The sequence below is a fragment of the Peromyscus californicus genome, unplaced genomic scaffold (assembly GCF_007827085.1).
Source record: "Peromyscus californicus insignis strain IS unplaced genomic scaffold, ASM782708v3 Scaffold_8__1_contigs__length_139910024, whole genome shotgun sequence".
NCBI lineage: Eukaryota > Metazoa > Chordata > Mammalia > Rodentia > Cricetidae > Peromyscus > Peromyscus californicus.
In genome coordinates this window covers 79452050-79464903 of record NW_026294606.1, presented here as the reverse complement: position 1 = coordinate 79464903, position 12854 = coordinate 79452050, and the positions used below count along the sequence as shown (strand labels likewise).

Genomic DNA, 12854 nt, shown 5'->3' with positions numbered 1-12854 from the left:
TCTGATTTGGAGTTAGCCCTCCAGATTCAGAGTGCTGCCGCACATACTTAGAAACACTTTTGTCCATGTAGCTTCAAGATTTTCATTTACATGAATGTAAGAAGCAGCGATCTGCTGATGTATTTTGAGGGTCAAGTGAGGTTATAATATTTGCAGGGTTTCAGGTCAGTGTGGACAGATGGCCTCTGAACTGCTGTTGGTGAGGCTCTTGCCTCTGCCCCCCTCTCATTAGAGCTAAAAACTTGAGGGAAATTGTCTTAGGCATGGGAATTGTTAAGTCTTAAGTTCAGGTGTAGGAGTAAAATGGAGACTGCCCCTTTATATATGAACATGCAAACCTACAGCACTAGAAAGTTCCCCGAGAACCCAAAACAGATGTCATCATACATGTCCATTAACAAGAAGGTCTGTTGTGGTCTTAGATAATCAGCAAGTACCTGCGGGTCACGGAGTTATGGCTTTAGTTAAATTTGAGTAGACATTCCATCTGTCTTTGAATCTTTCAGTGGACTTGTTTGTGATGTTTATCCCACGACCAGAATAAAACTGACCTGGCTGCGCTGAGTTACCTTTTCTTGGTGTGGATTGCTGTATTCATAACCACAGAAATGATTGCCGTATTCATAACCACAGAAATGATAGCCTCTGGTGTCAGCTTTTTACTTCACCAAATAAGGATACCAACACTTAAATGCCGGGATCTCGTCTGTGTTGTCTGCTCTAGGCACTGACCCTTGTGCTCATTCCAAGCCTGGTTCACATGTTTCTGTTTTGATGTAGCTTAACATGGAAGGCTGTAGATGTATTGATACCTTAAGTGCACAGGACGTAAAAGTGTAAAAATGGTCTTTAAGTGACTGGACATACTTCAGAGCTTTCTCGTGTTTCTGGAATTTCTACAAACATACTTGTCTGCTTTCGTCTGAGTAGAATGCTGTACATTCCTAACTGTGTTTAGCTTTCTACCTGTCTGTTTTATTCTCCTCCTGCCTCCAACTCTCTAATGACCCTTTCTTGGATCCCTGATACCAGAGTCAGTCCCAGGGAGCAATTACATTTAAGATAATACCCAGCGCCAAAGAGGAGACGGCTTCCAAGGAAGGCAAGGTAAGTCCTTAAAATACCCTTTGCCATGGGGGACTTAACGTTATTTCTTTTAACTAATACATACCTGCTTTGAAAAGTTGCATGAATACCGACAGCTTCACATTGACCTCTCCTATGTATTCTTCCAGGTGTTTATCAAAGCCCTTTTCGACTACAGTCCGAAGGAGGACAAGGCGATCCCGTGTAAGGAGGCGGGGCTGTCTTTCCGGAAGGGAGACATTCTTCAGATTATGAGCCAGGATGATGTGACATGGTGGCAGGCAAAGCACGAGGGTGACGCCAACCCCAGAGCTGGCCTGATTCCCTCCAAGCCCTTCCAGGAACGGTGAGCCACTGGCACAGCAGAATGACCTTTCTGCAGATGACTTTCCGTTCCCTGCGGAACATCATTCTAGAACTGTTAGGATAAGATGAGCTTCAGACCCGGCCTGCGAATCTATTATCCCTCGGGTTTGGATTCGAAGGTCTGTTTTGTCTAACTCTATGACAAATGACCAAAAGTAATATGACAGTACCAGGTCCTCTTGGGTCGTCGTTGTGAGACAAGCAGACACTAGCACATTAATATCTGAGTGTGTGCTACAGGGAAAGCATATGGTCATTTCAGGAAAGGGGGTAACTTTAAAATTTGAAAAATATCAGATTTAGTTCATTTATAGATCATCTTGTGTTCCTTGAAGATCTTCCTTATGGGTTTTATATTTTGGTGCTATGTTAACCTTGAACCTGTGCTGAAAGTTGATAGGCACATTGACCTTTTCTTCCCCCAGGAGACTGGCTCTGAGACGACCAGAAATAGTAGTCCAGCCTCTGAAACTTTCCAACAGGAAATCATGTAAGTTTGTTCATATGAATGCACGGAAACCTGATCCTGCTGTTGGTTTTTCACTGTTAGAGCAGGTGCTCCAGGGAGGTGCTCTGGGGAGGTCCTCTGGGAGGGAGGGGGTCATATTAGCCTGCAGTAACTCTTGGGCCATCATTTCTCAGAAACCCAACAAAGAAATAATTCACAGTAGGGATAGTAATGTGAATCTTTGCAAGAAAAAAAATATGGTAGTTGTTCATTGTGATGTGCGACTCACTGTTGGAGACAGTCATCAGTAATGCTGACCCTTAGAGACTGACTAAATAGAGCCTACAGTACAACTATGGCTTTTGTTTCTTTCTTTCTTCATTTTTTTCCCCAAGCCAGAAGGTTTGGGGTAAGTATTTCTCATTAAAAATTGGGGACAAACAAAATAAAACTATTGTTTTCCTGGGCACAAAAGCATTTGTGCCTAAGAGCAGTCATGCTCTTAAAAAAAATAGAGATTACATGTTAAAAGGTGAAATGAACAAGTAAATGGCCCTGAAACCTTATACCAACATCTGTTTTTAGTGTTGTTGCATTTTTCACATCTCCTGTTATTTCCTTTAGTTTGCAGACACATACAGCTCAGTAATCATGCAGTAAGAAAGCCAAGCTACAAGCCAGTATGGGCATGCAGTGCTGAATCAAAAGCCTGCTTGCTTTTGCTGTGTTCAGCCTGGGTGGGAGGAAGGTACTCTTGTAATGCATGTGGAGTTCTGAAATGTCAGAAGGTCTAAGGCTTAACGGTGCATTGTTTCTAAGTGTGGTAACTTTCCATTGTTAGCTCATCCAGCTTCAAGGAACTGAGCCTGGATATTGGATGAGAGTTTGCACACTCGGAATATATTTTGGTGCTTGTTAGGTGAGATATGCCACTAAACAGTGAAGGAAATGAGACTACACTCAAATTTGAAAATTTACTCTGCTTTCAACTATATAGACAGCTTGGAGACATATCATTTGAAGTAATTGGGAATTTTCACTTATTTTGAAAATAAGCTAACTGTACATTTCTTTAAAGAACTATCGAGAAGGGATAGCTTTTTAATTACTCTCTCAACTTGGTATAGATGTGTGTGGATTTGAGCGTGTATGGGTGTGAAGGGAGAGTGTTGGTGTAAACATAAATTGTAATGGAGGCTTTTGTCCATTGTTTGGCATTGTTTCATTTTTATGTTAATATTTATTGGATCTGGTAAGTATTTATTCCAAGAGGTATCTTTACCAAATTATCATCTTGATTTGTTTGTTTGGTTGGTTGATTTTGTCTTACCTCTTGAGTTCCATTCAAATACTCGGGGAGCATAGCTGTGGTAGAGTGCTCGCCCAGCACGGCCCGGGCATCCTGTCCCAGCACTGCAAAACGAGAGAAGAGGCAGAAGTGAGCGGACTGGCTCTTCCCGCTCTTTAGCTCTCTTCCTTCTCCTCCCCTCTCCTTCTTAGATTCTTAGTTCTTGGGTTTTTGAGACAAGGTCTCAAAGTGTGTCCCAGTGCAGCGTCGACCTCATGGGCTTTCTGTCTCGACTTCCTCAGTGCTGAAATTAAGGCCAGTGCCTCACATTTTCCTCCTTTTATACCTTGATTTTCATTCACTAAGAGAGGTTACCTGCTTATTCATAGTTCAAGTAAACCTGCCCAAGATTATCCAAATAAACCACCAGCACATATTTAAAAATAGGATTGCTCAGACAGAGTTGGTTTCTGTGAAACTTGAAAGCCAGTATCTTTTACTCTCAGAGATTGAAGTTCTGTTTGAAATTCCTGTGGCCATTGTCTACAGAAACGGTTGTGCTAGCTCTGGATGTTACAGTAACATTTAAAAGCATGTTAACCTCTGTATTATTCTTTTTTTGTCTGTGTAGCATTTTGTAAGGACTTCCTGACTCGAATGCTGAGTACAGTTTTAGGATGAGAAACCCTCATTGTCACAACCTTCCCCGCATTACAGGACAGTTCTAGGAAGAAAAATAGAAAGTTGATAGAAATGATGTTCAGTGCTTGAAAGAAAGTAATTGACGGGGCTGGAGAGATGGAGCAGTGGTTATGAGCATGCTCTGCTCTTGAAGAGGACCAGATTTGGTTCTGAGCACCCTCAGCATGTAGCTTACAACTGCCTCTTACTCTAGCATCAGGGGATCCAACACCTTCTTCTGATCACCTTGGGCACCCACATACATGTACACAGACATGCACACATACAATAATAGATCTTTTTTTAAAAAAGGAATCTTGGAAGTAGTGATTTGTAATTTGATGGAAAAAACATACAATAATGAAACAGAATTTTTGAGATAGGGTCTTATATAGCTCAGACTGGCTTTGAACTCTCTGTGCACCCAAGAATAACCTTGAACTCCTGATCATCCTGTGTCTACTTCCTGAGTGCTGGGATTACAGAATAGTTTATGAAGTGCTGGGATGGAACTCAGGGTGTTTTTTGTATTATAGAACACTCTACTGACTGAGCTATATCCACAGTTTCTAAAATGTTTTGAACTAAAATTTAAGTGTATTTCAGACTCAGGGAATTACAGCATGCACTGACTTGGAAGTACTAAATTTTGCCATGTGATAACTCATTAAATGACTCGATTACCCCTTATCATGATGTGAATGCTTGTGTCTGTGTAATTTTACTCCTTATTTGATTCCTAAGTGCATCATCACAACTAGAAAAAAGAGTTCATAGAAGATAATTCTAGAATATCAACATAGAACACAAAGAAAGACAAATTCTAGTTACGTTACCTTTGTGTTTGTCTTTGTGCTAGAGTACTTGTTCTTAGCTCCAATGAAAATGAAACCAAGGAGACACTAATGAGCGCTCCAGACTTTGAAACTATTGGGTTTTTTTTGTGCAAAACTCTGAGTGTATGTGTGGGTGGCATTCATCCTTGACGGTGGATCCATAGCTCTCCTTAAGGACCAAGACATCTCAATATTTATCCAGAAAGCAGGTGTCTCAAACAGGAGTGTTTGCCTCTAAACCATTCCTGAAAACTAAGACAGAACTCTTGCAATGAAAGTATTCTTTTTGTTTATTTGTTTGTTTTTGTTTTTTGTTTTTCGAGACAGGGTTTCTCAGTGTAGCTTTGTGCCTGTCCTGGAACTCACTCTGTAGCCCAGGCTGGCCTCAAACTCACAGAGATCCACCTGGCTCTGCCTCCCAAGTGCTGGGATTAAAGACGTGCACCTATTCTTAAACCTGGGAGTTTGACACGGAGATCAATCCCCTCTTCTCTCTTTGTCCCCCCCCCATTTTGAAAAATTATACAGCAAAAAACAAAACTATAATAGAAAACATTTCCCACTGTTTTCACATAGTGACTCTGTACTGGTGACACGGATAGAGGACAGAGGTAGGTGTCTGATAGGCCTCCTTTGATAATGACCAGCTTTGGGTTAGTATATCAAAGAGGCAGCTGCTTAAGTCCTGGGTCTGGGGTAGTGTCTCCAGGAGCACATGGGAGTGGTTGATGGTGAAGACTTGGCAACTTGTAATTCTTATGTTGCCATAATTGTGCTTCATTTGCATGTATAAGAATATTAGATTTACTTCATTTACTCACATGCACACTCCATGCCATGAATGGAACCCAGGACCTTGTGTGTGCTAGCAAGTGTTCTATCATGAACTATATCCTAGTACCTCAATTAGCTTGTAAGAAAGACATATACATTTCTTTATTTGAAATACTATCCCTTTTCTGTTGAAATACAGACATCTTCCTAATTGTATCCAGATATAGTCTATATTTAAATTCAGTACTTATGGCCTTCAGAAAGGATGGGTAGGGAAACCTCTTTTTCACATAGATTATTTCACAGCAGAATATCAAAGTATGATTTCTATTTTTAGTATTTAATTTTCCTTTTCAGTTATCAAAGTGTAAATACCTCAACATTTTTCATACAGCAAACTGAATAATATTAATTTAAATTCTTTAAAAATAGCTCTGTGGAATTCTTGGCATTAGATAAAGAAATGTGCAAATTTTTTGATATTTTAAAACATAAAATCACAGAACACTTCACTTTAACCAATTATGATTTGGGGTTTATAGACACAAAAGGAAAGGCTTAAATTCAGACAAAGAGCATTCATCAGAAGCAGGTAGGACTTGCTCATTATGGATCGACAAACATAATATCCAGTGAAATAGTTTCAACACTGAGTAAAACAATGTCATTTTCTGTATGTGGTGCCTGCATTTCAGATTCTGCATGCTGTCGCAATAAACTATTTCTAGTTGAGTACACGCCTTCCTAATGCCGTCTCCAGTGTATTTAGTGTTTGCACATGTTATATCAATTTAGAAACAGATCGTTTATGCTGTTAAAAATTTTTGTATATCTAAAACTTTGTCAAGCATTTTCTTAATGTTTGTAGCATTTAGAGTGAACAGAAACACAGAGAGTTTCGTGTCAGGGGCTAGAGAGATTAGTCAGCAGTTGAGTGTGTATTGCACTTGCAGAGACTCCAAGTTCAGTTTCCACACCTTTGTCAGGAAGTCCACAAATTGCCTATATCTCTAGCTTCAGGAAGATCTGACACCCATGACCTCCTCACACCCCTCCATTTACATACCCATACACAGGCACATAAGTTAAAATATTAATTTAAAGACCCTGTGAGTATTTTCCCTTTATGTGAGCTTTCTAATACCTTAACAAATACCTGGGCTGATCAGCTTTATAAGGAGGACAGTTTATTTTGATTCACAGATTTAGAGGGTCCAATCCATAATCATGTGACCTCCTTGATTTTGGCCTGTGGCCAGGAGCCAGTCATGGCTAGGGGTTGCATGTGAAGCCAAAATGTTTATGTCATAGCTTGGGTGTTTAAGAGATGAAGAGGAAAGGGGTTCTTTTGTACCCTTCATAGCATATTTCTGGGGGTCAGAAGCCCCTCCCACTAGATCTCTTTATAAAGCTTTCACTTCCTCCCATAGCTTGGCACTATATACCTTTGGCAACCTGGGTCCTAGCTATAACACCCTGATCTTCAGTGATACTGTTGGGAAGATTCCACAGGTCAGGGCTTTGTGAGAAGAGGTGCTGATGAGCTAGGCTGTCAATTTTACATCCAGTTGTTCACATGATTCCGACTTAGTAAGTTCTCTGTCTAGCTGATGGTGTCACTTCTGAAACAGTCTTGGGGAAGATTCTTCTAGTTTGAAGGGTTCCAAGCCATGCTATCTTTTGCAGTTCCTCCTGGAGACCCAGTGGCATGTTAGGAAGAGTCTGCTCACGGTTAGGGGTCTGATCTGTAGTCATGGATTAGTCACACTACAGTCAGAGGGCTGAGGAGACTTAGGAAAGCAGGTGCCCCCTTGCTAACAGAATAGAAGCTGACTGCAGCTCTGCCGTGCACAGCTCATGGCATCTTCTCCTCCAGCATCCCCAGTCCATCCTCTGGTTTCCTTGGTAGCCATTCCTCTGTGGTTTTATAGCCTCTGTGTCCTGTTCTCCAGTGCTTGAGGCCAGTGAGCCATAGAATCCTGATAACATGGGAGCAGGAGCTAACCTTTCCAAGCCCTCCTGGGAAGCACACGGGGCTGTTGAAGCTACAGGAAAAGGGCAAGAGGAAGTGTTGGCAGTGATGGCAATGTACAGGTGACATGGAGGAAACAGGGAACTATCCTCCACTGGTGGGTTTTCTAGCTCATCTTGAATAATTGCAGAATGGTTCTGATATGAAGGTTTGGCATTTGTGCTTAAACACATGTGGTCAGGCTTCTGGGTCCACAGCCTTTGTATTTCACTACATGGGTGTGTTTCCGTCTGTATATTGGGGCTAGTAGTCCTATCCTCATGGAATTGTTGGAATGTTAAATAGCTTACCCCAGCTTTCTTCTGAGATCAACACTTTGTACATTTTTCCTTGTTTTTATAACCTTGCAATTCTAGTGGAATCCTTTGCCTTTTCCACGTGAGATTCATTAAGCACAGACTTCCTGTTGGATGTGTGTCTCTAATTTTACTATGCTTAAAAAAAAATCATAGCATCCTCCCCAATAACTGTATGGAGAAACAATCTTCTGAATTCATTCAGCATGTGGATTTATGACCTCTTATTGGAATATGAAATAAGCACACTATATGTAATATAAAACGTTCATTGTGGGTTGATTATTGGCATTCCCAGTTTTTGTTTACCTCTGTGGCCTTAATCATCTGATCACCATGATGCTGAGTCCTTAACCAGGGGTGTAAGGTTCATCTTATTCTATTATTCCTGTTAAAAGACATATGCAAGATTTAGCAATCTACTTTACAATCCAGTACATGAGATTTTTACAGTGATAGATTTTTGTTGTTATATGTGTTTGTTTGGTGAGATAGGGTCTTGGTATCTAGCCCTGGTACTCACTCTACTGCCCAGGCTGGCCTCAAGCTCCCAGCAATCCTCCTACCTCAGCTAATGAGTGCTGGATTACACGTGTGTTTTACCTTGCACAGCACAGTGATTCTCAAGTCATTTTGCATGGCCTCAATGTCTGGTGTTGCTAACTGATCATGCAGTTTATTCTTTGTTTTTTGATCATTTGTTTCAGATGCACTTAGCATGTCGGAGCTAGTGAGAAATATGCATAAATCCTAATTTGAGTAGCTCATAGTATGAGCCTGAATAATAATCTTTGCTTATCATATTTGCTAACAGTGGTCATGTAGAACTGGCCCAGCGGTATTCGCCTTCCTGATCCATTGCATCTGGCTGCTGTTCTGTAGCTGTGGGAGGTTTTCATTACCCCTGTTCACTCTATATGGCCAGGCCGTGAAGAATGTTCCACCTTGAGTCAGGGTGGGATTTTGCTAAGGGTATGTTGCCAATACATTTCCCATTCCTTACTGGAGAGACGTCTCCTAGCCAGCCTTTTAAGTTGCTATCTTATCAATAATTCAAGAATAAAGGATTCTTTTTAAAAATCCTTTTCATTGTGGTTCTTCAAAAATTAAGACAAGCCTGGGCATGTGGCACATGCCTGTAGTCCCAAAACTTGGGAGGCAGAGAAAGCAGGACCCTTACAAGTTCAAGATTATCTTGCTCTGCCTAGTGAGTTCCAGGGCTACACAGCAAGACTCCATCTTAAAAAAGTTAAATAAACAAAACTTCCATATAATCCAGCCGTACTATTTGTTGGGCAGATATCTAAAAGGATGAAAGGCTATGCCAGCAAGGTGACTCAGTTGGTAAAGGGCTTGCTATGTAAGCCCGACAACCTGAGTCCAATCCCAGAACCCACAGAAAAGTAGGAGAGGACCAACTCCAAGGAGTTGTCCTCTGATCTCCACTTGTGTGCTGTGGCACACACACACACACACACACACACACACACACACACACACACACACACACACAATAATAATAATAATAATAATAATAATAATAATAATAATAATAAATAAAAATTATTTTTGAAAGAATAATACGTAGAGATAACTGTATACCCATGTTGATTATGGTACTATTTGTGGCAGCCAAGTTATAGATTCAGTCTGGATACCCATCAACAAATGAATGGGAAAAGAAAGTGGGATGTGTTATGAAGGTTTTTACTAAGTCATAAAGAAGCATAAAATATCATTTGCTGGAAATGGATAAATAGCATATCACAGTGTTAAGTGAGATAAACTACTTCACAAAAACAAATACAGCATGTATTTTCTCAGATGGAAGTTAGGAAAAAACAAAAAGATAAGAAACTAAGAGGGGAAGGAGAGTATGAGAGATGTGGAAGAGTACAAGGTAAAGATGGACAGGAAGGAATGGAGGGAGGAGGTGAGCATAATTGCGTTACAGGCCAGCCAGGGCTATACAGTGATATGTCTCAAGTTAAAAAAAAGTTAAAATATCTTCCATGAAATAATATATGTGATAATTGACTTGTCAGGACGGTGTTGAAATTACAGAACACTTAACCTGTCCAGGGCAAACATGCTTGTTTCTAAGATCCATTCTTCATTTGATTGATTACTCTTCATGAAGCTTTTTTCACCATATTGAACAGGTTGATTTATGTACCAACCAATCTATTAAAAAAAATGAAATTCCCTTATTCAAGGGAATTTTGAGTAAAAATGTTGACCTTTTTTTTTTCTAGTTATTTTTTCCCATTGGGCTGCTGACTACAGCTCTGTGACCACCCAGTGTCTTTGCTAAAATGTATACATTCTGTATATGCAGGCTGCAGCACTGTCTACTATTGCAATGTTTAAATGTATGTATTTTCCCTCCTTTGGCTTTTCTAAGACGAGGAATCAGTTGAATGTGGTAGGTGGATTTTATTTGAGTTGTTTTGATTTGGATCTTTCTACTTCCATTGCATTTCCTGTCGGTTTAACCATCTTCTTTTTCATTCTCTTTATGCTTCTCAGAGGAAATTAAAGGTACATGTATACAATTTCCCTGTGTGGCTAACAGTTTTATTTAGTGAATATTAGTGTAGGATTGAATCAGATATGTCAAGCAGTTGTGACAGAGTGCTCTTTATGAGTACAAACTTCCATTTTTCAGTATCAAAAATCATGGTTGGACTTTGTTTTGGAAAGAGATTTAGTGGTTTTTTTTTCCTTCATGTAGAAGAACTAGCTAACATATAATCACAGTTTACACAGTGTGCTTACATCTCTGTCACTAGCCTTAAGTAAAGGTAAATGGAAAAAGCAGTGTTTTTAATGCTATTGTGTGGTGACAGGCAGGTGCTCTGGCCCTCTCAGAGCCTAGGTGTCTGCTTGGTCTATTCCAGGGTGTGTTTGTGTGACTGTTCTGGGACAAACAACAACTACTTCACTGCTTTAAGACAAGTGTAGGGAGGAAGTCACCTAATTCCCCCAAACAGTAACACAATGTTTAATTTTAAATGTTTTATTTGTTCTATGTTTTTAATGAAACTAGAATGTTATTCTTCTCTCCCTTCCCAACTTGGGATCAGTACCTGTCAGCAAGGGTGTATTCTAGTCTCACCTTTCTGTCTACTCCAGCCAGCCAAAGTAAATGCTCTATTTTACATATTATCAAAGAGCTGATTTATGAAAGTACATTTACTTTGGGAGTCAACTGGCGTAATTTTCTTTACTGTGAAAATATAAACATTTCAGATAATTTAAAAATCATTTTCTTTGGAACTGCATCAAGGAACCTCTGAAGAAGGTTGAAAGGAAAAAAAAAAAAAACAACCCTGCATGAGGTCTCAAGACACCTGAACTTAAATTGAAAACAAAATGTTTTCTAAGAATGCCATCGTCAGGGCTGCTCCATGCTGTGCATTCCATGATTGTTTCCAGTAATGGACTTTTGGCATCTGTGGCTGGGCTCCTAACCATTCTGCTTTGTCTCCTGACTTCTGTTCTGTTGGCTTTTACATTCTACCCAGAAGATGCTGGATATGATGGTAACAGCAGCGGAACCTACATAGGTGAGCAATTGGCTGTAGAAGAAGATTTCTTTGCTTTCTGTTGCTTTCTTCAACGTAATTACATTATTCCCTTTAAATTAGCATGTTTGTGTGAGCATGCTCCAACACTTAGGCAAGCAGGAACCTTGTATTACAGGCTTGGCGGGCTGGATACAGAGGATTCTACAGTGCGCTGTAGGTATTATGCCGGGAGCGTTCCATACAGCTTTGTAAATGATTATATGCTTTTTGATAGAGGATGAGCACACACACTGATGGTGTTAATAATAATTTTTCTCAGTGCCGGTTTCTGGACTTTTCTAAACAGTTGAGTTCACTGGGATTGTTCAAAGCTCTGAATAAATTTCTTCCTCTCAAATCACTTCTTCCATACATCTTCTTATGATATGTTATTTTCACCCCATAAATAACACAAATACAGTTAAGCCTTATGATTATTTTCTAATGTATGGCTTAAGAAATGCTTTCTAGTTTAGAGATGCTGGGGGATGTTATAAACAGAAGCAAAGATGTCTAGAAATCATTAAAGGCAGCAAGATGGTCTTCCTCTGCATTTCACTTCCAGCCTTTCCTACCCTTGCTATGTTTAGCCAACAAATTCTGTGCTCAGCAAGGGGGTGGTGCTGTGGAAACACAGGGCTGAGCATCTGCCTTTCAGCCTTCTTTTAAGATTAACATTCTCATGTGTGGTGATAGGATCTCTTGGTTACTGAGGAATTCAGGCGGATACAGTACTAGGTATTTGGTGTCTATATCATCTCCAATACATTGAGGTTGGGATATTTATCCATTCTATGACAATTAGACTAAGGCCTGGGAAGTATATGGTGTTCACCTAAGAACCAAAAGATACAATTCCTGCTTCTGGATTCATCCCACTTCTGTATAAAGACAACAACTTTAGTCTGCTTCCCTGCAGCTGCTCTTTGGGTTTTGGTTTTGTAAAACATACCAGAAATTCTAAAACACATGGCATTCCCATTTCTCATACTTAAGGTCTCATATCATCAACCATCACATGAATTTACAGAAAAGCCTAAGATTTGGGCCACCAGAGAGAGAGGGGTTCTGCCTTCATAACAGAACACCATTCTGCCTTTTCAGAGAGGTGTGATGTGCCCACTGCTCTGTGGCCTAGCACCTGCCCTTTCATCCCCTGAAGTCCCCAACAGTTTCACACAACAAGCCCTTAGGCCTGTGAATCGGAAGTCAGTTCCATGGTTCTGCCCAGGCTCAGCTTGGTGGGTCTTTGCAGTCTGGTGACTGGGGTCTGTCTGATTTGTGGGGAGTTTAACCAAGTGAGCTCGTGTGTGTGTGTGTGTGTGTGTGTGTGTGTGTGTGTGTGTGTGTGTGTGTGTGTGTGTGTCTGTGTGTGTGTCTGTGTGTCTGTCTGTGTGTCTGTGTGCATGCACACATGTTGAAAGCCTGAGGTCAATGTTAAGTATCTTCCTTAATCATGCTCTAACTTATTTTTTGAG

The 12854-nt window shown here is 40.4% G+C and overlaps 1 protein-coding gene across 3 annotated transcripts in view; it reads left to right on the top strand.

The window, feature by feature from the left end:
- Mpp7 (MAGUK p55 scaffold protein 7) overlaps positions 1 to 12854 on the top strand; it is a 209649-nt gene that overhangs the window by 156534 nt on the left and 40261 nt on the right. For 2 of the 3 annotated variants that reach the window (XM_052727335.1, XM_052727333.1), the window contains 4 exons: positions 1033 to 1107; positions 1236 to 1432; positions 1878 to 1942; positions 11338 to 11376. In XM_052727335.1, the coding sequence (XP_052583295.1) occupies positions 1033 to 1107; positions 1236 to 1432; positions 1878 to 1942; positions 11338 to 11376 (376 nt within the window). The remainder of the gene's footprint in view (positions 1 to 1032; positions 1108 to 1235; positions 1433 to 1877; positions 1943 to 11337; positions 11377 to 12854) is intronic. The other variant, XM_052727334.1, reaches the window with a different exon arrangement.